The 24,822-nt window shown below is 50.1% G+C and overlaps 1 protein-coding gene and 1 long non-coding RNA gene across 2 annotated transcripts; one reads left to right on the top strand and one right to left on the bottom strand.

The window, feature by feature from the left end:
* Positions 1 to 3,024: 3,024 nt before the first annotated feature.
* Positions 3,025 to 4,666, bottom strand: LOC129211577 (uncharacterized). Its single transcript, XR_008578875.1, has 3 exons — positions 4,545 to 4,666; positions 3,836 to 3,937; positions 3,025 to 3,468 (listed from the first exon to the last, which is right to left on the bottom strand). It is a non-coding gene; the product is annotated as an uncharacterized LOC129211577 (long non-coding RNA).
* A 10,426-nt stretch (positions 4,667 to 15,092) lies between these two features.
* DNAJB8 (DnaJ heat shock protein family (Hsp40) member B8) lies at positions 15,093 to 15,767 on the top strand. Its single transcript, XM_054838865.1, has one exon. The coding sequence runs from the start codon at positions 15,093 to 15,095 to the stop codon at positions 15,765 to 15,767; it is 675 nt and encodes a 224-aa protein (XP_054694840.1).
* The last annotated feature ends 9,055 nt before the right edge of the window (positions 15,768 to 24,822 follow it).

Raw genomic sequence — 24,822 nt, 5'->3', positions numbered from 1 at the left:
TCTTCCCCCCAGCCACAAACCAAACCACGGGTCCAGTTTCTCAGTAGCGAGGTGGAGTGAGAACCGAAACCACAGCAGCCACATCGCTTTGCTTCCTCCTGGCCTCTTCGCCCCTGTGTAAACACCAGCCAGTCAAGACAAAAGCTGGAGAGTAAAATATTTAGGTTCTCACAAGGGATGTTGCCTCTATTTCTGCACCACCCCCCCCCCCCCCCAAAAAAAAAAAAAAAAAAAAGGAGGAAGCAACCTGTGTTTGAAAGCATCAGACTCTGGCCCAAGCACTGACAGCCCGGCAAGGTGCGGGATGTGACCGCTGCTGGCTCCGACTTTTAATTCAGTCCTGCTCTGAAGCCTATAGCAAAGATACAGCTTAGGTACCTATAGGAAAACCTACATCAAGAGGCACAGGATGGCCTCTGATTTCTCCAAGGTTGACGGTGGTGACTAGCAGAGTGAAAAGAGTAGGGGATGGGGGTTTTACAGTATTTTGGGATTTGCACAACACCAGCGGGGCTGGGGAGATGATCTGGACCAGCTTGCTGTGAAAAAGCACAGCCAGCAGCAATGTGAGGTAAGGGCTGTGCTCCCCTGATTTCAGCCCATCCTCGACGTTCGTGAGCTCCCGATGCTGTGAGCATAGGCTGGGCAATCCGTACCTCTGGTTTCTCGCTCTGAAAAAGCCACCTGTGGTACCACGTGGGTTCATTTACCTGCTCTGTGCCTTGCAGCCTCCTTCCTGCAGGAAAATGAGCAGGGTGGCTTCATGAAGCAGCTGGTAAAGAGCTCTAAGACAGGGAAGGTGCTAAGGAAATACAAACATGATGAGAGCTGGCTGCCGGTAAGGGAACCGTGACCCTCCCGTGGTCCTGCCTGAGCAGTAACAGGACTCTCCAGGCAATACGGAATACGAACCCGCCCTGCCCTTCCCCTTGCCAATCTCCTAATCAGAGAAAGAGATAAAAAGGGGCATGCAGACAAATGCTCAGGCTGCCTCTTACCCACCACGCCACTCTGAGCAAGTGGAGACCCCTCTCCAGTCGAAACGTCCCTACGTCCCTCTTGGCTAGAAAATGGCTCTGCCACCTTCACAGCGATCCAGTTCCCATACAAACAGGCAGCCTCCTTCCTTCCTTGCCACTGCTTATCCCCTCCGTCTCCTGTCCTTCCCCTCTCCCTTTTCACCCCAAACTGTATCAAATGCATCAAAGCCCGAGTAAATTATGGTCCCTTTGACCTGCTGGCAGCAAGTTCAGCCACAGTACATTAAAAGAGCAGAGGCTGAGGTTTCATGGTCAGCAAAGGCAAAGGCGGAGGAGGAACTGCAGGCCTCGTCACTGCGTTGCTTTTGCCTTTAGAAGCCATGTTTTCAGCCAAGTTCAGTGGCACTCAAGGCTGAGGTTTGGGGCTCAGCCTGTATGGGAAGGGCGAGGGGGGGGCAATTGCGAAGCTGGGAGGTGATTTCTGAGCAGCCCCTGCAGCTGCCCGCCTGCCCTGGCCGGGTGGTCTGATCCAGCACTGCGGTTGCCATTGCCTCCCACTAACCATCTCTGGAGATAACGGGCTGGACAGAGGTCGTGGTGGCCCGTGGGAGGCGGCAAGGGCAGGAGGAGTGAAACAGCCGGGCTGGCTGAATCTCTGCAAACCCCTGCATGGGTACGTGCTCACCCACTGGGGCCTGCAGCCTGCGCCGGGCTGATCACGACCTCCTGAAACACTCCCCACCCCGACTGGTTTCCCCAGGCACGGTCTGCGCTTTGAGTTCATTACGCTGCATGTGCAACCTGGGCAACTTCATGTGGTTTTGGGTTTGGTTGCAAGAGATGCCCATATGTTTGCTGATGATGGCTGCGTAGGCTGCGGCTTGCTGCGAGGAGGGGACGTGGAACTGGCAAGGCCCAGTGGGTGATGGAGATGTTTTGGGGGAATATTGTGGCCTTAAGCTGGGTAAGACCACCAGTGTTCCCAGTTTTCTGCCAGCTGTCCCTGATGTTGTGATGCAGAGGGTGCACAGCATCAGTGCAAGCCTTAGCAGCCGCAACCTTGGCACCCTGTGTGCACAGGGACCCATGTCCGGAAAGGGAATGAAACTGGAGAAGAGTGCCTGCAGCATCTCTGGCTCTTACACACCTGCTCCAAACAGGACGATGGACCTAAACTGATGGTAAAATACCCTGTTGTCCTTAGAGAAACAGAGGTGTACAGGGACTGGCTGTCATCTCACAGCGCTGAGACAGTTCGTGCTTTCGCATCTTGGCTGCGGGGCTGTTTCTGCTGTGGCTCTGGGCGTCGTGCAGAGTTTGGAGCACCCCCCTGTGAAATCACTGCGACGGCCATGCCAATCCCCAAAGAGGCGGCATCAAATCTGGAGCCTGTGAAGACATTGCCAGCAAAATAAATATTCGGGAATATTTTTAGCCTCCTCTTGTTCAGAGAGAATTTCTTTGTGTCCTTCTGAGGAGCTCGCCGGATCTTTCATCGGTTTGTTTTTCTCATTAGCCGGCATAAGCTTTGTTCTTATTTAATAAAGATTAGGATCTGCTGCCTCCAGCCCTCTCTTTTTGCTCCTCCATCAGGCCCGTGGGGGCTCAGGCTGCAGTGACATGTTTGATGTCAGGCCACTGAAGTCAAAATGTGGGACAGAAGCCGGCTGGGGTCTTGCACTCGCTTCCCCAAAAATCCCTGTCCCGCATCGCTTCGCCCCAGTGCTGCCACCCTCCGCAGAGAGCTGCCCCCGGCCAGAGAGGGGAAGGGGATGGGACAGAGCGATTGGAAACTGCTGCCTGGATTGTCCAGAGGTTTCCAGGCTCAGCTGGTTTGAAGCTTTGCAAAGGTCTTGGTCTGAGCCGTCAGCAGACAGCATGCAGGAAAACCAGGGGATGGCTGATACAGGCAAGTGTAGCCATGCATGAGCCTAATAAAATAGGAGACATGCCATAAATGCGGGAATGGCTTCTTCCAGCTTTGGAGGTCAGAGAGATGTAACACATCTTCCATCCCTTTATATATCATCAAATTCTCCTCGTTAGCCAAAAAATAACTGCTTTTCTTTCTTGAGCTGAGTCATTCCGCAAAAAGGAATGGGTTTAAAACAACAACAGGTATGAACCAGGACGGATTTTATAAACTCCTAGAAGGCGGCAGTGGGGTCTTCTGAGCTTTTAAAGTCTGATCTCTGCTGACAGGCCTCACTGCTGCATGCTGCTCTGGTAGGAGCATCACCGCATCCAGCTGGGACGGAGGCTGCTGCGTGCCAGTGCGGCCGGCTGCAGGGCGCCGCGGGGGCAGGACCTGGTGCCACATCCCTGGGACAGGGACGGTGAGGGGCCAAGGGGGGCTGAGTTGTACCTGTGATGAAGGCAGAACCTGTGTCCCAACTCAAGTTCTTGTATGTCACTTCTCACTCATTCTGTCCACTGCCAACTGCTTGCACCAGCTGGGCCGTTGCTCTGCACCTCAAGTTAGCCATCCCTGGAGCAAGAGTATATTTACCTTGTAAGAAATGCTGTGGTTATTTACTTGTGGTAACATATATAATTAGGTTTATACATATCCAGTGCTATTAACATCACTATGTATTAATGCACTTCTTAGAAATTTTTATTAAAAAAAAAATCTTTAAACAATCACACTTGGTAAGAAGCCTCCCATTTCTAGCAGGAGAGCCTATTTTGCATATGCGTAACTTTGAAGGGGATGAATAACTTCATGGCCAATAACATTTATAGCTTTGCCTTGCGCAGGGAGATAAGGGCAGAGGAACGCAGGGCTCCGGGGCAGGAGCTGTTTGCGAGGGGGGCCGGGAAGGAATCCAGTCCCCACCCTGCCGGAGCCTTACCTACGCCCAGGTGCACGCCGTCCGCGGCGCCTATCCCCGCCGGCCGAGCACCAGCCGCTGCGTAAGGCTGGATACCAAACCTCCTAGCTCACTCCGGCATAGCTGGAAGGGGAGGAGGAAGGGGGGACACGGGAGGAACAGCAGGGAAGGCAAATTTCAGAAATACTTTTTGAACAGTCACAGTTGTAAAGGAACTCACCCTCACCATGTTTGTGTCACTTGTGTTTGCTGCCTGGGGCTAAGTGAGAGCACAAGTTTTCCTGGCACAGATGCTCTTGGAAAATCAGCTTCCAATCCATATATGATAGTATTCATGGAAACCACAATTCTAATTTACATGCACTGATTTCCCTGCCAGAAACTGTGCTGCCGTCCAACCCGGGGATAAAAATGCCGCCCTGTGACTTCCCTGCCCAATTAGGACCAACTGATGCACTTCAAAACTCAAATATTTTCCAGGGAATGCTTGCAACCCACAGTTTTTAAAAAATAAAATCTTCCCCAAATTCATGCAGTGGCTCAGCATCATGATTGCATTCAAGGAGGTTTCCTTATAGGTATTTCCCAAGCCAGACATCTACCCCCACAAAGAAGAAAAAAACAAAAAAACCCCCTTGAGACTAGCTATATAATTTCTTGAATATTCTTCATTCAAAATTTCTCCCTTGTTTTCTCAAGTCTTTACACCATGCTATGGAGATGTACTCACAGGTCACCAATGCACAGGGAGGAACCTGGCCCTTTTCAACCCCTTCTGCCCTGGCCAAAATGAGGGAGAGGTTTTCCTTCCTCTCCCCACGCTGAGCTCAGCCCAGGGACCTGCTTCCTCCGCTCCAGCCGCTGCCATGCTCAGTGCAATGGAGCAAAGGTTGGGGAGGTGGAGAGAGAGCCTTTAATAAAGATAAAATCTATTTCTAATGTCTATAAAAACCAAACCCAAATTCCCAGTTACTTCAATGTGAGCTGTGGACATGGGGTAATGGAGAATGGAGTTATTTATTAATAGAAGGGCATTTCAGTAGAGATCGGAGGAGGTGATATGGACCAAATGGAGGCATTTACAGAAATAATGCTCAGGAGGCTTTACCCAGCTTGGCCAGGTGTCTCAACACCGTGTCCTGTCCTGGGGACTACTGTCTCTTGTTCCCCAAAAAGGGTATTTTTGGGGACCTGCATGCTCATAGAGCTCTGCCATCATTCAACTCCTTTCCCCCAGACCCGGCTCTCATTTCCATCTGGAAGTGGAGCCAGAAGAACAAGCACAGAGGGGGGATATTTGTCCGGGAGTCCTGTTCTTGCTGGATTTTTTGGGAAGCGGTGTGATGCTGATACACCCCCCAGCCCCACACCCAGCCCAGGGCAGAGGGGAGCCGCAGCCCCCTCCAATGCGCTCCCCGCCTGCACTCCCTGGCTGTGCTTTTAAACCTCCGAGGCCAGGAGACTCAAAAATTGCACGAGACCCCACTCCGATTCCTACCGCCGCCTCCCGCAAAATGCAAAATTCGCCTCCCTAAATTCCTCGCCAACTCCTTTTTAACACACACCTCTGCCCTCGCTTGGCAAGCAAACAGTGCCGAAATTCCCACCTGCCTCTCCCTTGCAACCCCTTCTGGAGGGACTCATTAACCATGCAAATAAAAAATGCTCCAAGAGCCCGATGGCCGATTCTCCCCCTGTAGCGGCAAGGAATGACAATTCACGGGGGTCTTCAGGGAGCCGGGACGGAGGGAGGGAGGAGCGCGGCGCGGCGTGGCTGCGTGTGGCAATCAAGCTTTCCCACCGCCACCCGTCCCCAGGGAAGCATCCCCGCTCCTGTTGTGGAGAAGCAGCGCGTCTCTCCCTCCACCTGGTTAATCCCCTTTCGCTGTGCTCCCGCTCAGCTCCCCACCCCGACCCCCCGGGAGCCCTGGGAAAGCAGTGCCCGGTTCTCGTTGCCCCTTCTCCCCTCTGCCTTGCTGCAAAGCGGCGCGGGGAGGGGAGGGAGGAGAAGGGGAAATGTGCCTTTCCTTAATTGATTTTGGTGAAAAAGGCAGGCAGCCACGGCACTGTCAAATTAATTAGTTCCAGAGCTATTTGCAGTTATGAGCCACGTAAGATTAGTGGTCATTGCATTTTGGTGCTAGGGAGCAGGGGGGAAAGAAGGTTTTATAAGCTTTTTTTTGCTTTTGAAGCCTTCCTTAAAACCGCAGAAGAAAATAAAGGAGGAAAGGGCCCTGTCTGCCAGTGCTGCCCCCAGGGCCGGCTCCTGTGCCTGCTGCAGCACAGGGGATGGGGTAAAATGGCCGGTTTGGCCCATCTGGCATTACCTGCCCCACACTGAGCAAAGCGGGTGCTTTGCTACAGCTCTGGCCAGGCTCTCTCCTCCCGGCAGGGGCTGGCTGGGTCCTCAGCATCACCCCGCTGCCGTCCCCGCCAGAGTGCGATGGCAACACCAGCCCCTGCATCCCCGCCGAGCTGTGAAGCCGGGCGGCCAGACAGGCTGGGTATCACCTCTGGAGACGCTTGGCCCCTTTTGTCCCCTTGTGCCCTCCCTCCTCGGAGAGGCAAAGCGGGCTGAAGGCTGGAGGAGAGGCTTTGAAAGCCCCGGGTGCGGCTCACGGGGGCTCAGATCCCCGATTAGATGGGAACGCCTGCTGCAACCTGATAACACAGCAGCATCTGACGGGGAGGCTCCAGCAGCACTCCCCGAGTCAAGTAGCGCCTATTGTTTCAGGAGATATTACCCCGCACACATGCTTACATCTGGATATCGATAAGCGTGCCTGTTTGTGCATAAACACAGTACAACATGCAGCCACATACCTCTGCATTCCTCCTCCCCTCCCTCTTCCCCCCCCCCCCCCCCCTTATTGCTTTATCTCCTTTTCATCTGCTCTTGCCTGTTAAACGTTATCTCTGCTCCTCGTTCAGAACAGAGTCCCGGGAAAGGGCAGTTATGGTGGGTCACACAAACGAGGTGCTGAGGAACGGCAAACATTTTGGGTGAATTTTTGCAAAGTTTTTGAGGGTCTGGGTGGAGGGAAGCAAGGGGATACAGTCTTGTCAGACCAAAACACTGCCAAATAGACTTCAGCCAGGATAGGAAAACGCAGTATGGTTTAGCCAGTATATACAGTGTGCTCCTGACTCTGCTCAGGCAGGATGACCACCTCCGGACACACACCCTGAGCCTTGTCTGCCCAGCCATGCACACAGGCAGACTGCCGCAACGCCACACGCCCAGCCCTACAGTTGCACACACCCTCATGGCATCGCTGCCACATTTACTGCAAGTCAGATTGAAAAGAAAACCAGCAGGAGCTCAGTTTTTACAGTGATTAAAAATGATTTAAAAAATATAACCTCCTCCTTCCCTGCTCTTCGTTCGGTAAAAGAGAGTCTGCAAAACGAGCAAATGCCAGCTGTACCCAACGCAACCCTCAGCACCTATGCTGTCCCAAGGGACTGGTGCCGTGCAGCCATCTCCGAGCCAAAACGCTGCTAAAACTGCCTTCCCCAGGCTTACACCCCAGGAGAGGGGAAACCTCGAGCAATGCCACCTGGGAGGCCTGACCCACTTTCTCCAGAGAAGCGTGGCAGGAGCTCGAGGACTTGGCTTTGCTGAGAGAGGCTGGCATGCATTTTTGCAAGCGCTGCTGTCAGCCCCCATGCTGGATCCTGAAAGTGAGCCCTGGCACCCAAAGGAGCACTCGGCGCTGACTCACACATGCCATCACAGCTGGGGCCTGCGCACAGGGGGCTGCAGGGCTCTGTTTTCTGAAAAGCTGGCTGGGGCTTACCCCGAGCCAGCCCCAAAGCACAGCCAGCCCCAAGCGCTGACCCCTGGGCACTTGCAAGGACGGGCAGCCACGAGGTCTGTGGCAAACACCCACCAAGCCCAGTCCCTCCACACTTACTGCATGCTGGGTGCTTGGTCCGCTTAACTGGGGGGAAGGGCATCCCACGGCATCTTCTGGTGGCCCCCCAGGATTTGTCCCCAGCTCTCCTTGCTCAGACAATGGTGATAAGCTCTGCTCCTGGCAGGACAGCAGGTTGGCACTGGATGCTGCATCCCCGTCTTGGCTTCAGTTAGGGCTCCCAGACCAAAAGCTATCTCCTTGGCATGTGCTGGACCCAGTCCTTGAAGCAGGCTGGTTACCAGCTCTCTGTCTTTCTAGGGAAAGGGGAAAAAAACACATCATGCCAAAGATGCCTACACCTAAGCAAATTATTTAAGGAACTTTGTCCTGCACAAACTCAGTGACAGTCATGACCCAGCTATAGAAACCTTATTGCAACTCACCCCAGAAACAGTCCAGCACATTAACCACTCCTGTGAAAAGCTCTCCTCAGCCCTCTGCTCACAGGGGTCACCCAGCTCCAGGGTGGGTGACACAAGTTGAATAAATGGAAAACTGGGAGAGGGACCTGTGCATTGGTTGAAATCTTCATTGTTCCCACTCCAGCGGTCTCCACCACGGCTCAGAGGCAATGCTGCTTCGAGTGACTCGCTGTGTGTGACCAGTTCACCCAGGCAGTTCATGCTGCCCACGCACAAGAACACAGGCAAAACCATAGAGCTCCTTTGCAAGCACCAAAGACACTTGGACCTCAGGTAAATGCAAATGACTCTCCAGCTGGGGGGGTGGAGGGGTGGCCCCTTCTCCCGGGGAGAGCAAAACCACAGAAAGGATGGCATCCCTGGTCAGCATGTACGCGTGTTTCCAAGCACGTGTACACACACACACACACACGCACGCACCGTCTCAGGAGCCAGAGCAGGGCAGAAAGGCTCTTTGCAGAGCGTGGGTTTCAGCAATGGGAGCAACGGCAACTCGTGAGCCCAAGGCAGCGTGACCACACTGCTCACTAGCTCTCTGGAATGGGGCTGTATACTGAATTTACGAGCTCTTAAGTCATCACATTTACAATTTATATTCTCCAGTCTTTTAATCTCAGCAATAAACTTGGATTAAACCTTTGTTGAGGCAGTGTGGAAATTTCACTGTTCCTGGTAGTCCCACGTATGAGGTGCCCATAGGCAGGACCAGAGCATGCTTCCTGATGGCTTCAGTGGGGGGTCTCTTCTCCAATTTCCTGCTCCCCATAAAGTCATCAGTAACCAATCCATCCCCCACCTGCTACCTTGATTGTCCAGAGCCCCTTCTTTGACATAGGTATGACACACTGGCAAATACTGGGGGACAAACACAGAGGTCCCCTACAATCCCTCCTACCTTCTAGAGAAAGGGCCTGCTTCTTTTAATTGGGGGGCTTCAGGTCTATGTGCACATCAGCAGGACCCTCACCTAAGTTTTGTACCACTTGGGACTCCCCATCCCCTGCAAACCAGCCCCACTGGTGTGTTTTTACCCACCTAAAGTTGCTTTATTTCAGAGGTCCACATCGGAAGAACCGTCTCCAGAAGTTTTCCTGCTGGAGCGGTGGCTCTCAACAGGAACCGGTCTCCAAAGTGGGCACCTCCTTTGCAAACTGAGACCTAAAATTGAGATAGAATTGGCACTGATAAACCTACTAACAGAGACAGGCCCTCCCCACTTGGACGAACCCCACGCTTTCAGCAGAGGGTGGCATCATTTCTGCAGAATGCTTGAGTGGCCTCAAATAACACACTGAACTGTCAGGCACAAACCCAAGCGATGGCGTGAGCCAGCACTGAAATAATGAGAAGCTGATCTACAGCTTTTCCCCTCTGGTTTATTAAATGAATGCTCCACATACCACTTCCCACTGACTGGAGACAGAGAGAAAATCCCAGGACAGTAACTCATCATCCTTTCTTCCCCTGAGAAGATTCAAGGTTGTGGCTATGTATGGATGTTGTGAAGTGATAAAGTTGCTGTGGCTTCGCGAGTTACCACGCATCAGCTGAGCCGTGCTGTCTGACCGCGCGCGCGCTCCCGGCTCCCTGCAACTGGGTGGTAAAACATGTTCGCTCACGATGGGGCTGGAGCAGGTACACTGTCGGCGGGCTCCAGATAAGCACACTCTGCTGATAAGCAGTGCCTCATTAAGCCCCAGGACTCAACGGCTTGCAACGCAATCCTTGGCCCAGAAGTCCCTCCTCTTTTCAAGTTGTAGCCCTCAGTCATGGAACTGGCAACGGGAAACCGCTCTGGGAAAGCGGTCAATATTGAATTAATTTCTGCACATACCACAGAGAGGAAGGATGGTCAGGGACCATGCCAAAGAGGAGAAATAGTAGGACCGGCCAGCTGTGTTGCTGAGTACAACCTCAACGTAGCCATGCCTGGATGAGGATAGTGCAGATGACACGTGGAGATGACCCAGACAATGAAACTTAAGTTCTCTGAATTCTACTGGGGCCAGAGTCCATGAACACAAGTTACAGCACCATTTGGGCTTTCCAAGACAGTAGCAAGGCCTTGCCCTATGCATGGGGCATGCTCTAACATAAAAAAAAACATGTCAGGACCTCTCTTGATTCCACTAAGCAGGACCAGGCCACCTCTTTGGCTTCATACCTTAAAAAAGGGTTGTTTTGTGAGGTTCCTGCCTCTTGCTGCCACCCAGAAGCTGGGTGTCTTTTTGCCTGAACCTTGGTTTAGTCTCAAGCCCCAACCTGAGGCTCAGAAAAGCCATATACAGACCCAGCTCTCTGGATCGGATCCTCCTTCAGCTCCTGTCTCCAGCCTCTGGGGGTGCCTCCCAGCCAGCACTCCCCAGAGCCACGCCATCTCCCATCCCACAGCCAGCCTCTGTGCTGAGCCCGACACGCGAGATCAATACACAGGACACACCAACACTGTCTTCTGCCCATGGAGGTGGGAATCCATGTCATTTAAGTCTTTTCCACTCAACATTCACAGCTGCAAAAACAGCAGGCAAACTCCTGACCTCCCAAAATTAAATACCAGGCACCTACCCCCTCTCTCCTCTGGTCCACCCAGAGGGTCTCAGGGTGGCAGTTACACCCGTTTAGGACAGGTTCTTCTTATCAAGACGTGGCCCTTATATTTTGAGAAGCAAGGAGATATTCTTCGGGGAAAATTTTCTATTTATTTTTCAGTCCTCTTCTGAAGTCAGGCAGGTCCCTCTGGTCCCCCCCCAGCAGGAGGTCAGCCTAATGCACCCATCCCCAGCCATGCTCCCCGGGAACACCTCGAGCAGCGAGCGCAGCCTCCCCTCCAATGGGGCCGCCCCGGGGGGAGGCATCCGATGACAGTTTGACTGGCGGAGCGAAGCGCAACTTGTGTTTGTTTGGATAGTCAAAGGACTTGGAACAAATGTCTCCGACTCATGTTGGTTTAGATAAAAGGACCCTGGCCTTGTCACAGGATCAGTGGGGCTGGTGAGAAACCACTCGTGTAGACCCTCTCTACCCTCAGACCCATTTAAAACAGAAAATATAACAACAACAATAATAATTAAAGTTGGAAAAGGCCTTCAAGATCATTGAGTCCAACCATAAACCTAACACTGCCAAGTCCACCACTAAACCATGTCCTTAGGTGCCACATCTACACATCTTTTAAATACCTCCAGGGGTGGTAACTCAACCACTTTCCTGGGCAGCCTGTTCCAATGCTTGACAACCCTTTCAATGAAAATTTTTTTCTTAATATCCAATCTAATAATAGTAATAGAAGAAAGTTTTCACAACTCAGAGATGCTCACTCCTTTCTGGACGAGGGCGCATTTGGGTGCCAAGAGCAAGGTCAGAGATTGGGGCTGCAAATTTGGGGTCACTTGCGGTCTGGGTGACCAAAAGCTTGCGGCATTTTGCTGCTTGGTGCCTTGTGTTTTGCTTCCCATTCTGACCTGGCTGACAACCCCTGCCCTTGCAGACCCAATGCCTGGCTGGGAGGGAAGAGCAGGCTGGACGTGGCGGTGCCTGGGGTGGGGGACCGGCGCGGGGGACAGGGACGGCCACATCCGCATCCATCTGGCATACTGAAGCAGGGAATGAAGAAAAAGGAAGGAGGGGGTGGGTAGAAGAGAAAATCCCAAAGATCCTCGGATAATAAGCACCATTAAGGTTAGTCTGTCTCATGATTGTTTCTTATTAAAAAGAGACTGTACTTTATCTGTGCAGGATATGCTGTTTGGATGAGGGAATTAGCAGAGTGACTGCCTCCATATCATCTAATTAGCAAAAATGTTGATAAGCAGATACAATCACATGTGATTAGGATCCTTTTAAAAAGCCACTCCATTAATTAAATAGACAGAAAGGCCGCCTCCAGCCCTCGCGTGCCACTGATTAGAATACAAATATTTACACTAATCTCACCTCCATCAGCCATGGGACACTTTTGAGTATTTTTAGTGACATCAGATTACTATTGATTTTCATCCCCAATGTCAGACCATTTTGTTAGTATCTGAAAGTGCTGCCTTCAGTTTCGGATGCTTTAAATCATGTTAAGGGTTTATCTTAATGACGCTGCTGATAACCACTGTTCAGGTCACTCGTACTTTCTCTTCAAAGAACACAGTCTGGGCTGGTTTTTATTGTTTGTACTTGAGATTTAAGATACGAAAAACATTTCTCATTTCAAAGCCTTGGTTTCTAGGGATGGGGCTGCCAGGCTAGTTTGGGTCTAGTTACTTGATGTGTGCATGTCTCTCTCATTTCCCTTTCTCCCTGCCTCTCCTCGACCCTTTCTTTTTTCCTTGCAAACCCTTTTGGCTCACAGCAGTGGCCTCTCTTGAATGGCTGCTAATCTCTGACGCCTGCTGCAGGCAGCAGACAGACAGGCAGTGAGCGTCCTCCGTTCGGGGATGACAGGAGAAAAACACTCCCTACTTTTCAGATGGGTAGGACGCACTAAATCTGAGACAGATAACCCAGTGCGCCAGCCAGTCTGAGATGGGCGCTCATCATCAAAAGCAAGTGTGGGAGGAGACGCTTTGCAAAGAGACAGCACAAGGCAGAGTCACCTCCTTCCTTCCGTGCACAACCCCACTCCCCGCAGTAGATAACTGGCCCGGGACCCTCCGATAGGCTTTTCTGATGCCCCATTTTCCCTTGATAAGGAGAACCTCTCCCAACAGGGACAGGTAACAGAGAGTAGGAACAGCAACTGCTCTTGCCAAGCATCTGCAAATGGACCACACTGGCAGTGGCTAGGAGCTGTTGGCACCTTTCAGTGGCCTGTCGGCAGTAAGCTTGGATCACCCTCAAGTCCAATGGACAATCCTAAAAAACCACTAGCCCAAATAAACAAGTCTCCTTGGTAAAGATTTCAAGCAAAGCACTACAGTTTGAGTGAGCTATGAAGCCTTAACTGTCCCCTCAGTGTAGAAGAGCACTTTGGGATGCTTTGGGAGTGCAAAGAGCCCTCTGAGTTCAAATGGGCAGCAGCAGCTTGCTGCTGGGCCCAGATTGACTTTTGCCATAGCTACAGTACAAACAACACCCAGCAGAAAAATAATTCACATGGCACAACCACCCTGTATTAAGAATACCTCCTCTGTGCAAAAGGAGATAAAAGCCAAGATCTCCCCAACGAGGTGAGCCCATGGGACCACGAGCTCCTTCGTTGCTTTGCATTTCCTTCAGCTCCAGCCCCCAGACAAGCACTGCACTGTGTTACAGCAACTTTTACCACCAGAATATGACAAGTACCTCCGTACTAATGACCCATCATTGACCAGTGAGAAAAACAGCAAAACAAAACCCTTCCCCAACACACGTCAGCTCAACTGCCTTTCTTCCTTCCTCTGTCACATTGCTTTCTACAGGCTGACATGGCTGCCCCTTGGCTTCACGGCCCCACACGTACGATGTACGGTAGGACGGCAGCCAGCTCATACACTGTGCATATGCTCTTTGGTCTGGCTGGCTCTTGACTCCTTCCCAAAGTGTGGGATAATGGAAAGGAGGGCAGTGATCTGCAACACATGCTGCCATCAGTTGGTGTTTATGACACTGAGTTACAGACAGATGAGTTCTTGTTACTGGCACTTCCTTGGAGACCTCCTTCATGCAACAGTTCCCTGTGAGGATATTGTATTTCCCACAGGAACTGAAAATCCAGGGAACAGAAACAGATGCAGGACAACCCCAGACTGGATCATCAAAGTTCAGCTCCTCAGGCTGAATTTGTCTGTGTCGAGTTCATGGGGCATCCCTGTTGTAGATGCGTACACCTTGGGACAGATATCCAAAAAAGCATATAGAAAAGAGGCTAAGGTTGTTAATGAGCTTCATTCTGGGCATTTATTTTGGTACCAACATGAGAGCTAAGCTCTTCTGGAAGCATCAAGTTTGTCTATAAATTCAGAAGAGATCACGACGGTCATCTAATGAATTTAGGAAAAGGGCACACTCTTGGGTTTAAAAATGGCCACATGAGGAGGTTCCAATGATTCATTACCTTCATAATTAAGGATGTGCAACATATTTTGAGTTTAAATTTAGCTAATACCACCTTCCAACTGCTTTGTCTGAAAGCCTGAAGATCCCTGCGCCACTGAATTTCTGTTCCTATGCACGTTCTTACAGACTATGGTAAAGCTGGCATTGAACTTCCTCTTAATACCAAGACACTTTCCCTGAGTATCTCACTCCAGAGCATATTTTCCAAACCCTTAATCACATTTTATGGCTCTACCCTGAACGTTCTCCAATTTTTCAACACTCTTCCAAAACTGTGGGTAGCCAAATGGCAAACAGCATTCCTACAGCTGCTGCTATAGGGTAATATGCCCAATAGTACTATGGCCTCAGGGTACTATGACCTCACTACACCACACTTCCCTGGACCTCACACAAAACCACACTGAGTATCTGAGAATCCCACTTTTGGGCAGGTACAGGCACAAAATAGTCTCACAAAGTCATACGTCACAGCTACGACGTCACAGCTACGACGTCACAGCTACGACGTCACAGCTACGACGTCACAGCTACGACGTCACAGCTACATCAGGCAACTACGTCACATGTATGATCTGTGTTTGAAAACATAAGGCCAGTGACAACCAACTCCACCCTAGAATGAAGTCAGGTCAACTGAGCAATGATTGGCTGAGCCCGCTCTGAGGTCACAATCTCATGATTTGTGGACAACAGGCTTAAAAAGAAAGGATACGTTCAAGCAGCACTGTGTGGCCTTGTGATGCAAAAGGACACAGCAGATCAAGGGATGAACTGAGTATCTACCCACCCCAAGGAGTGCAGGAGCATTAGGTGTCCAGGAGTCTGTCATACTGGGTATCCCCAGGCTTCACGTGCTTGGTGGGAGAGAGGTACCAGGCATCTTCCAAACAGCTCCACCTTTCCTTTGAGATGGTGGATTATTACAAAGTCCTTGGACTGCAAAAAAGTGCCTCACAGGATGATGTTAAGAAATCCTACCACAAACTGGCACTAAAATGGCATCCTGATAAGAATCCCAGCAACAAGGAGGAAGCTGAAAAGAAATTCAAAGTAGTCGCTGAGGCATACGAGGTTTTGTCTGACCCTCAGAAGCGATCGCTCTATGACAGGTCTGTTAAGGAGAGCAGATCCCGCAGAGGAAGAAGTGCCATGGGGGCTCAGAACAGCTCCTTTGATTCCCCTTACATATTCCATGACCTCGAGGAGATTTTTAGGGAAGTCTATGGAGGGATGGATCCCTTTGTACATGCTTTCTGGGACCCCTTCGACAACATCAGAAACAACGGTGAAAACTGGCACAGGAGAAGTGGAAGAGGAAGAAACTCCAGACTGTTTTCTGACTTTATGGAGTCATTTATGCCATGGAATTCATTCAGCCCCAGTGAGCAGCCCACCTTCTCCTTTGCTGAGGACGCAGCTGGGCCACACAGTGTCAGATCAGTGTTAACCACTACTGAAGTGATCAATGGCAAGAGGATTACCACCCGGAAAATCATTGAGAACGGGCAGGAGAGAATAGAAGTGGAAGAAGATGGCCAGCTGAGGTCTGTGACAATAAATGGGAGACAACACCTGAAATTATAATGTCCTCCAGCATAAGCATTAACTGCAAGCTGTGAGACATGCTCTCATTGCTCAACGCATGGGATCTACTACAAGTAGTATTAATAAATGCTGAGTTCATGACACAACCAGTGCAGAATTCTCAATAGCTGGGAACAAATACTTCACAGGTAAAGATACAGAGTTATGCTAAACTAAGGAGTGGGACTCTACTAACCCTGTGTAAGGTGATAGTGCTTGTTCAGTAAACAGGTATAGTAGATATACGTGAAAGCAACCTTGCTGGTTTGCCAAAGAGACCAAGTTGATTAATATAGCAAGAGGGGACAGGCTGGTTAATGGACAGTTAAGAGAGCTCTATGACAAGCTATAGGTCCTTTTCCTACTCCTTGACATGCCAATCTTGATGTCTACTAGCTGGAAGAAGAAAGACTTGTGTGACCCTCATACGCAATCATGAGGCTGAGTGAAGAATATCTTTGGTGAATGAGAAGATTTACATTAATTGAAAAAAGTTTTTGTACATAGGCAGGCATGTTAGAGAGGTTCAGTGGGTCATGCAGAGCCTAGAGAAGAGGGACTAGCATAGGAAAAAACAAAGGAGAAAAGAAAATGTCATTCCTCAGACAGTAGAAGAAAATGAGGGCTTTCTTGAGAATGCGCTGCAAATTATGACCAGAGACGCTGATGGAAGCGCTGTGTAGCTCAGGGGCTAAAAGTGAGGAGGGAGAAGGTGAATTTGGCTTGGACTGGGACAGCCGATGGTCCTTTTCTGCTTGGAGTCATTCAAACAAAAAAGCTAAATTCAAACCATGAGCAAACAGATTCCAGGGAGCTCAGTTTAGCTCCCTCTTTGTGCAAAACTGGATGCGGGGACTTAGATGGTACTTTACCATCCTTATTGTCTTGCTCACAGCTGCAAGAACCAGTTCACAATGCATTTCTTGCACAGCCTGCCAGCATGCTGCTTTCGTCCTCCATTGAGCTAAGGAACGCGCTCCCCACGTTTCCGCCCTCCCCTGTGCTGACATGAACTGCTGAGCCCTGTTTCTTGCTTGGCCAGATCACCTTAGGCATTTAAAATCTTACACGCCTCTTATTTTCGGTCCCACGCTACATCCCCTTGAGTTTCCCAGCTTGTCCTGCCCACTGATGTCTCCCTGGAGACTGGAACTAGCTTTCAGGGACATTTTCACTCTAATCCAGATTGCAATTGCTGCCTGCGTTTGGGCAGGTCTTTGCATCTGTTTCCTCTGCTGTAAAATGGGAATAACAGACTCCCATGCTTTGAAGGAGTCTGCGAGGTAGTGATACTCATAAAGGACTCTGAACATTAAGCACTAAGTTAAATTAGCCACCCCTTAGTCAAAACCTTTTACTTTTGAAAAGAAAAATGTAGCTTATATCACCTTCCTTAACAACTGTTGCCACACTTGGCTTGGAAAAACAGACCCAAGTTGTATTTATTATGTTAGGGGCTGAGTCCCTGCGAGTCCCTCTCCCAGTAAGAAAAAGACACAGCACTGGGAGACAAGTAGAAGTCTAAGCGCATGTTGGGTTCATAGAGGGAGGCCAGTGGTGATGGGAGCAGGGACAAACTGCGCCTGCTGCTCCTCTGTGGTTTGAGAGCCATAAGCCATCCTGCAGGCATCGGGACACCAGGAATTGCAAAGATTTAGGGGGTGTAGTGCAGAAAGATGATTATTTTGGTCAGAGCAAACACAAGTAAATATTTCTACCAATACTCTTTCTGCGTACACCATGTTCATGTGAGATGGCCTCTTGAATTTACCTTACGCTACTTCAGAGGAAATCCAAGGTAAAAAAACCAACAAGAAAACAAACAAAACTCCCACAAAACCCCAACTGCACATTTTGGATCGGAAACTGAAATGGTCTCTGATCAAAATAACACGTTTTGAAATCTGGACCAGAGTTGAATTTCCAGCTCCTCAACCTTTTCAGCTTGGTAGGGCTAAAACTTCACTTTAGTCTCATCTCTAATGGGATATTTTTATGTATGCCCATCAATATTTCTTGATCTGAGATCAAGATACGCAGATCTACACACATTTTAAACCTGTCCTGCCTTGGGTCAGCAACTCCCTCTCTTGTATCAGTATCTAAGGCAGCATCTAAGAGCGAGCACTTCCTTTTCCCATCCCATGGTCAGAGTATTTACCATTGCTGCTTGCAGCGGCAGAGAGCTCTTGGGGCAGCTCTGGCAGCTGCATGCGCCAAAACTTGCTGTTAGGAATATGAGAACAAGGGTTGGGAAGGGACCCAGCTCACCCAGCAAGCATCAAGTCCAGGAGGACGCGCAGATCCTCTTCCACATCTCCCCAAGCACTGTAGGCCACAGAACACCTTGCAGCAATTCCTGCAAGAAAAGATCTGAGATTAAAAAAAACCCCAAACACTAACCATAAAGATCTGGTGGTAAGAGAGCAGGTCAGAACGCATTAGCAAAGTCCTGCATTCCTGCAATAGCGAGAAATCTGCCAGGTGTGCCCAAACCACTCATGGAAGTGGGTTGTATCTGTGTTACAGATGTTACAGCATCTTCCGTCTAAAAAGCTGTATTTTGGGACCTCACCTGGTCAGTGATGCGTCTTTCAGGTGTGTTCACAGCTGAAGGCACTTGCATGCGCAGCTGATCCCCCTCTGAGGACCATAGGTACCAGTGGCAGAGCCTTTTGCTCTGCTGCTGATGGAAACCAGCCCCTCGTCCTTCCAGCCGCTGCTGGACATGACGGGCTCATTTCAAGCACCAGCTCTGCTCAAACACATCAGACTGGGGGGCAGTTCAAAGCTTCTCATTCGACTGCAGCACCAAACCCAAGCACACGGTCCCGGCTGGCCCACGGCACTGGGAAGAGCAGGGAGCCAAGGCGGCTCAAGCACCGCCGCCGAGCCCGGCCGGCAGCCTGCGCGGAGAGGCTGAGTCATTATTTTATTAGCAGGCCCCACAACTACTTTAATGTGGGCTTAGGCTGCAAAAACAAAAACATACATAAAAGCATTTGGAATTACTTCATAAAATACTAAATCACAATATTAACCGACTGACCTTTGCTCTATGCAGACCTGCTAATTTTAGCAATTACAGCCAACAACTTGAACATATCAAGTGGGCAACTGTTTAACAATAATGACATCTGCTTGGAAAATCCAATTACGTCTAAACATCTTTAAATCCCCACTAGGGGATACCTGCTTTCTTTTTGCAACTGTTAGTCTCTGCCTAATAGGATTTTAAACTCGCAGCCTGCTGCACACTGTGGTGGCAGTGGCCCCTCTCCCTGGAGTGGCAACAACAGGACCACCATCCCATTAAGCAGGGAGCCAGAGTCTCTCCTCGGACAGTGATGGAAGCGGTTTCATGTTTTGACAGCCTAATCTGATAGACGGGTGCATTAGCCGGATCCCTTTGCTCCCCCACCCCCCTGCAGATACTGTTCCCCCCCGCAGCCCCCCCAAGGTTACACGTGCTGGACACAGCCAGGCTGGGGGGCTGATCCTCGGGAAGGACCTCGCTACCAAGATGGGCTGTGCAGCCATCAGTGGCTTTTGTGGGGCAACCAGCGTGAGGTTTCCTCCTGCAATCTCCTCAGACACAAACTAGTTTTGTTTTCTAGGTTGACCTCTGCTTCTTTCCTCTCCACATCTCTTTTCTCTCTTCTTTCCTCCTCTACCCTCAGCTACTTAAATCCCTCCCCACTGCTCCCTGCTTCATGGGTGAAACTCTGACACTGAGATCTGTTCCTCTCTATAACGAGAACCCCTAAAAGACAACAGCTATGCTTTTGCAGCCATATTTCAGGCCCTGTAGGTTTTTCTTGCCAAGAAAAATGACGTTAGAAGAAACTGGGACCAGTGGGGAAGAGTGAGCACGACGAGACCACCCAACTCTCCAATAAAGCACCCCAATGCAGACCAGGATCCTCCACCATAAAAATCAAAGGTCCTAATTCAGCCCCCAGTTAGGTTGCTGCAACCCTCTGAGCTTCACTGATCTGGCAGCAGTCTCCACTCCACGGTCCCACTCCTGATCACTCAAGCACCCTGGGCTGCGAGGCTATTGTCAGATATTTGAATTGAGATACAAGAACAGAATATTTCCGTCCCTTCTCCTCCCTCCCTCTCCCTCCCCGGCCAGCCTGGCTCTTTTCTGATGGAGCGTGCAGCAAAATCACAATCACATGTTCGCAGCAGTAGGAGGCCATTGGCATAGAAGAGGCTGTGATGTCACTACAAACATTTCCACCCTATCCCATTTCTCCAGAACAGTCTCCGTTTTTATGACCCCATCCTGAGATCTGCAGGAAATCAAATTGTCCTGATTCTATTTTGAGCACTGGTGTCATGGCATCAATATATAACGATGTGGTGTCAAGCCGGAGAGGCTTGAGAGCTCTGCCGTGGTGTCACAGCCGGTTTGTTTTGTGCAGCTCTATGGACTGGATCGCAGCCCTGCGGATGCCACGCTTGCCGTGCTGGGACCGCTTGGGACACGTATGCTGTGCTAACCGGGATGAGCTGCGGGGGCAGGACACAGGGCAGGTCTGGCAGCTCCCACACCCTGTTGGAGGTTACCAGCTGGGGCACACGGTACCAGAGGGCACAGCAATCTCGCAGGCACATGATGTGCGGTTCCTACAGAAAGATGTGTTGGGTGCCAACCAGCCCCCAGGGGCTGCGCGCAAGGGAAGAGAAGAGCATGGTTACAAGGCACTTGTGCATGGCAAGGGGAGATGCAAGCAAGGGAGAGAGAGATCTGGGGACAGTCAGACACTGGCAAGGTGCCTGGGACAAGAAACCAAGTGGCAATCTGACCAAAACAGGGAGAAGCAGCACCCAGCAGACCCACATTCTTGTCTAAACTAGGATTACCATCTAAACAGAATGAACTGCGAGTTAGACCCCCTCCTCCAACTAGCCATCTGAGATTCAAACAGGGGTTTAGATCCTACTGTGCTCATGAAACACTTCTCTGATGCTTTCCACCAACACAAACCCCTGCAGACTGGAGCTCTCCCTTGTGCCTGTCTCTCACAGGGAAGAATCAGGCCCTGAGATACCTCTTGGAGTCCCCACCTGATTTATCTCCTGCACCCAAATCTTTTCTTGTTCTCAAAGAACATCAGATCTAACACATGGCATACACAAAACACTCCTGAACTGAGGTCTCCAACAGAAGCAAGAACATCTGCAGCAAAATTTTATCTATTGGCCAGAGACCTTATCCTGGAAGAACTTAAGACAGCCCGCAGAGCCCCCTGGAGCAGAGCAGGAAAAAACACTGGTTTGACTAAAAAAGCAGTGGGAGAGATGTGGTGGTAGCCCAGAGCTCCTGGTGAGCAACAGAATACGGACTGCTTTTCAGAAAGTGCAGTGGGAACTTCTCTATTATTTTTCTTAACATAAGGGACAAGACGATCCCATATATTTAAAGATTTTGCAGAAGGGTGCAGGTTTGAACCCTATATTAAGATCAGAGCTCCTCCAGGAGAAGTGTCTTTTGCATGCTATGTTACGGAAAGTTAGAGCCTCTTTGCAAAGGCAAAAGAGAGCCTAGTGACAGAGTTTGAGTATCTCAAGGCTCACATGAAGCATACCGAGTGCTCATGTGTGTTTTCTCTCCACAGTACCAGAAAATAAGCGTGGTACAACCCCGGATACAAAAGGGTATTAAACCTTGAGGCACTTAATTTCTGATTAAATTCTACCATCTCAGCTAAACCTCACCAAGACTGAATGCGACCCTTTATTTACCTTTAGCCATAACTGCTAAACTCACTGCATCCAAAGGAGCCAGCACTGAGACCAGAAAACCACTTTCTAAACTCCTGTATGGGGAACATGAGTAATTGGAGATAGCAGTCCGGCAGACTTGCTGCCTGAGACAACGCGTCAGTTCCCATGAAATTGCTGGGTCATTAGTCATCTCCTCTCTGCAGCTTTCATTTTCAAGCCCTCCTTTATCTTTGGCTATGATTAGCACTCAATTGCATTCACCTTTGGTCACCCTCCAAAAAGCACCAGGCAAAGGAGCTCATGGGACTTGAATACCACCCACTTCTGAAGCATTCAAGAAAGTTCTTTGCTGTTTGACTTCAGTATCTGCTTTCCCATCTTCCATGGGGCTATGCCTTGTAACTCCTTCTTCGTGGCTGGCAGAATTTTGTGCCCTTCCTTCCCCAGACTCAGACCTCCCTGGTGCCATTACAGACAGCTCCTCACTTTCCCATGCCCTAGATCACTCAGCATCTTGGCTCGGTGATGCTATCCATCCTTTCCAGCTCCTCCGCTTCCCCACTTTACCCTGAATTCCTCTCACCTCCCTCCAATGCCCTCCAGGAGCTGCTTGCTTTCCTTCCTCCTGCTGCTCGCTAATGCCTTCCTTCCCACTTTGGACACTGCACCTCCATAAATAAATATTTGCTTGAATTGCTCAGCTAAGAACCTCTTCCCACCACCCATGACATGAGGAAACCCCTCAATGGTGTTTAAACAGCCGCAAAATGAGGCCCAGCAGCACCAGGTGACTTGGCAAGGGGTGACATCAGTGTGACAGAGACACACTCCAGCGTGGTCAGAGTGAGGAGCCCATGTGGGGTGATAACATTTTTTTTTTAATCTTATTTTTTTATTTTATTATTCCCTCTCTTGTGGTTCCTCCTTCTCCCGGAACGAACAGGGGTTTTTATTGCTGGGGTTAAAAAACACGAATTTGCATTACATCCTGGCTCCCGCTGTAATACTTCAGTCTTGTTTCTCTCTCATCCCCTCTCCAGAACAACTGATGCTATCACAGCCTGATTTAATTTCAAAGACGGATTGTGATTTGGCAGTCGGGGGGGAAAAAAAAAAAGCCAAGCTAATCAAAAGTCACCATCTGCTGCGTTGCCATGGGGATATTCCTCCCCAATAAATGTGCTCTTTGCCAAAATCACAGATAACAGCACTATAAAGGGTGGGAGGTGGGGAGGGGGGAATCAAAGAAAGAAGTTCCGACACTAGGGGGGAAAAACGAAAGAGAGAAACGAGGGAGAAGCAAGAGACAGAGAAGAAGTGGGAGAGAAAGGAGCATGGACTACTAAGGAGAAATGATGAATGGACCAACTAGGGAAACGGAGGAGGAAATCAGAGACTAACAAGCAGCTGAGGGTGACAAAGTGATGGAGGGAGACAGACAGCTGGAAAGGAGGAAAGAGGAGAGACACCTCGAGACACTCTGCTACATAAGATACCAAAACAAAACAAGCAGAGATAAGAAAATTGCCCTCAAAGCCTCGTCTCAGGGGAAGGGGAGAAAACTGAAGCATCAGTGAGAACTCCCAGGGATGCTGGAGTTCAAGAAGAGATCTTACCGCTGTTCGCATCACAGTTACCGAAAACAAATCCCTGGATGGGACGGATGGTGACACGTGGGGATGACCAGGGTCAGGTCGCTGGTGCTCCAGCAGCCTGGACGCTGCCAGGGCCCCATGGTGATCTGGAAGGGTTTGTCATGCTGCAACACACCACTGGGACCTGGTGGGTTAAAATACAAATTATCTGGAATTAAGCATCTTCAAGCTGTCCTGTTTGAGATGGCAGAGGGGCGGGTGCCAGTTGTTCAACAGCCGCTGTCGCTGTTTATTTCCTCTTGTGATACTGGGTAGCAATTTGGGATATGGAATATAAGAGCAAAGGGTGCCGCTGTGCAGGGTGTCATTGCTGTCCCCAGTGCTTGGTGGGGACTGGCTGGGCTCTCCCAGCACCGTGCACCCCAGGCGTGGACGCTGGGCAAGGCAGTTGGCAAAAGAGAAATGGGGTCACCTAACCTGAAATGAGTAAAAGCCATCAAATTTGAGGTCACAATGTGCTGGCTGCCCCCTGACCCTGCTTAGAGTGTGTCTGTGTGTGTTGAGTGCCCCTATTAACCCCCAGCAGCTAACGGAGAGAGGGGAGGCATCCCGCACTCCTCCACAACCCAAGCAGGAGCTAAGCAAAGGGGTCACTTAGCACCCATATTAGTAGCATGGGATGAATTATTCACAACAGAGGCACCACCGGCCTTTTTCTTCCTCCCCTGTTGGAGAATAATCCCAGAATAGATCACAGGTTGTGTGAATTCTTTACTCAAAAAAATAACTGAATGACTTCTGCATGAACTTGTTTTGCAATTCAGTACTAGCACAGATAAGCAACTGTCACTGCCTGTTGACTGGAGGAGCACAGCACTATGTTGCCCATCTCCAACAGTCAAAAACTTTTGATCAGCTCTTCTGTCTTCCCTTTGTTCCCACCTCCGCCCCACATCAAGAGGTGCTGTAAAAATCAGAAGTCCTAAAACACAGCATTGCCTGGTTTTCTCTGTATAATCCTTTCAGAGTGCTGAGGTCACACTTCCATCCTTCTCTGCTCAACTGCATAAACATTTGGTTTTGAAGGAAAGCTAAAGAGCCTCCCATCACATGATTTTAGAAGTGTACGCTAGCATATGTCCCACAAGAGCATTAGTGCTTGTTGAATCTATGTGCATGGAAAGAGATAGGCAGTAGGATTGAAATAATTTAAAAAATTAGAATGGGAGCTATTGAGTAATATTTTTCAGAGTAGCTTTAGTGAAGACCAAAGGCATTGGGTCCTCTGACCTCAAACGGTCTGTCTCACCTGTGTGAATGGAGCCAGATGAGCTGTCAGAGCAGCACAGTTTTTGTACTCCAGATCCCATCCTCCCCCCATACCTCCAAGACCCCCAAAACACCTGTCCCAAGCCAGACAACATCTAGGGAGGCAGAGATGGCTGTGGCAGTAATGGTGCTCCTCCAGACCCAGCGTCCTCCCTCTGTCAGCACAGTGGTACTCACCCATGGCTGGAGCTGAGAGAAGGTCCAGCAGGTTGTCTAAAAGCCTCTTTATCCTCTGCAGCTGCAAGATGGTGCCCCCAAGGAGCCCTTTGGAGTTGTTCTGCATATGGCATGGCTCTAGTGCTTGGGCCACAGACAGCCTCCAGCTGTGCTATGCCCCCTGCGACAGGGTCCCTGCACAGGCAGGATGGAAGAAATGAGCTGAGAGTGAACGGACC

The sequence above is a fragment of the Grus americana genome, chromosome 11 (genome assembly GCF_028858705.1).
Source record: "Grus americana isolate bGruAme1 chromosome 11, bGruAme1.mat, whole genome shotgun sequence".
NCBI lineage: Eukaryota > Metazoa > Chordata > Aves > Gruiformes > Gruidae > Grus > Grus americana.
The sequence above is the reverse complement of the archived record's forward strand: the minus strand, read 5'-3'. Positions and strand labels throughout refer to the sequence as shown.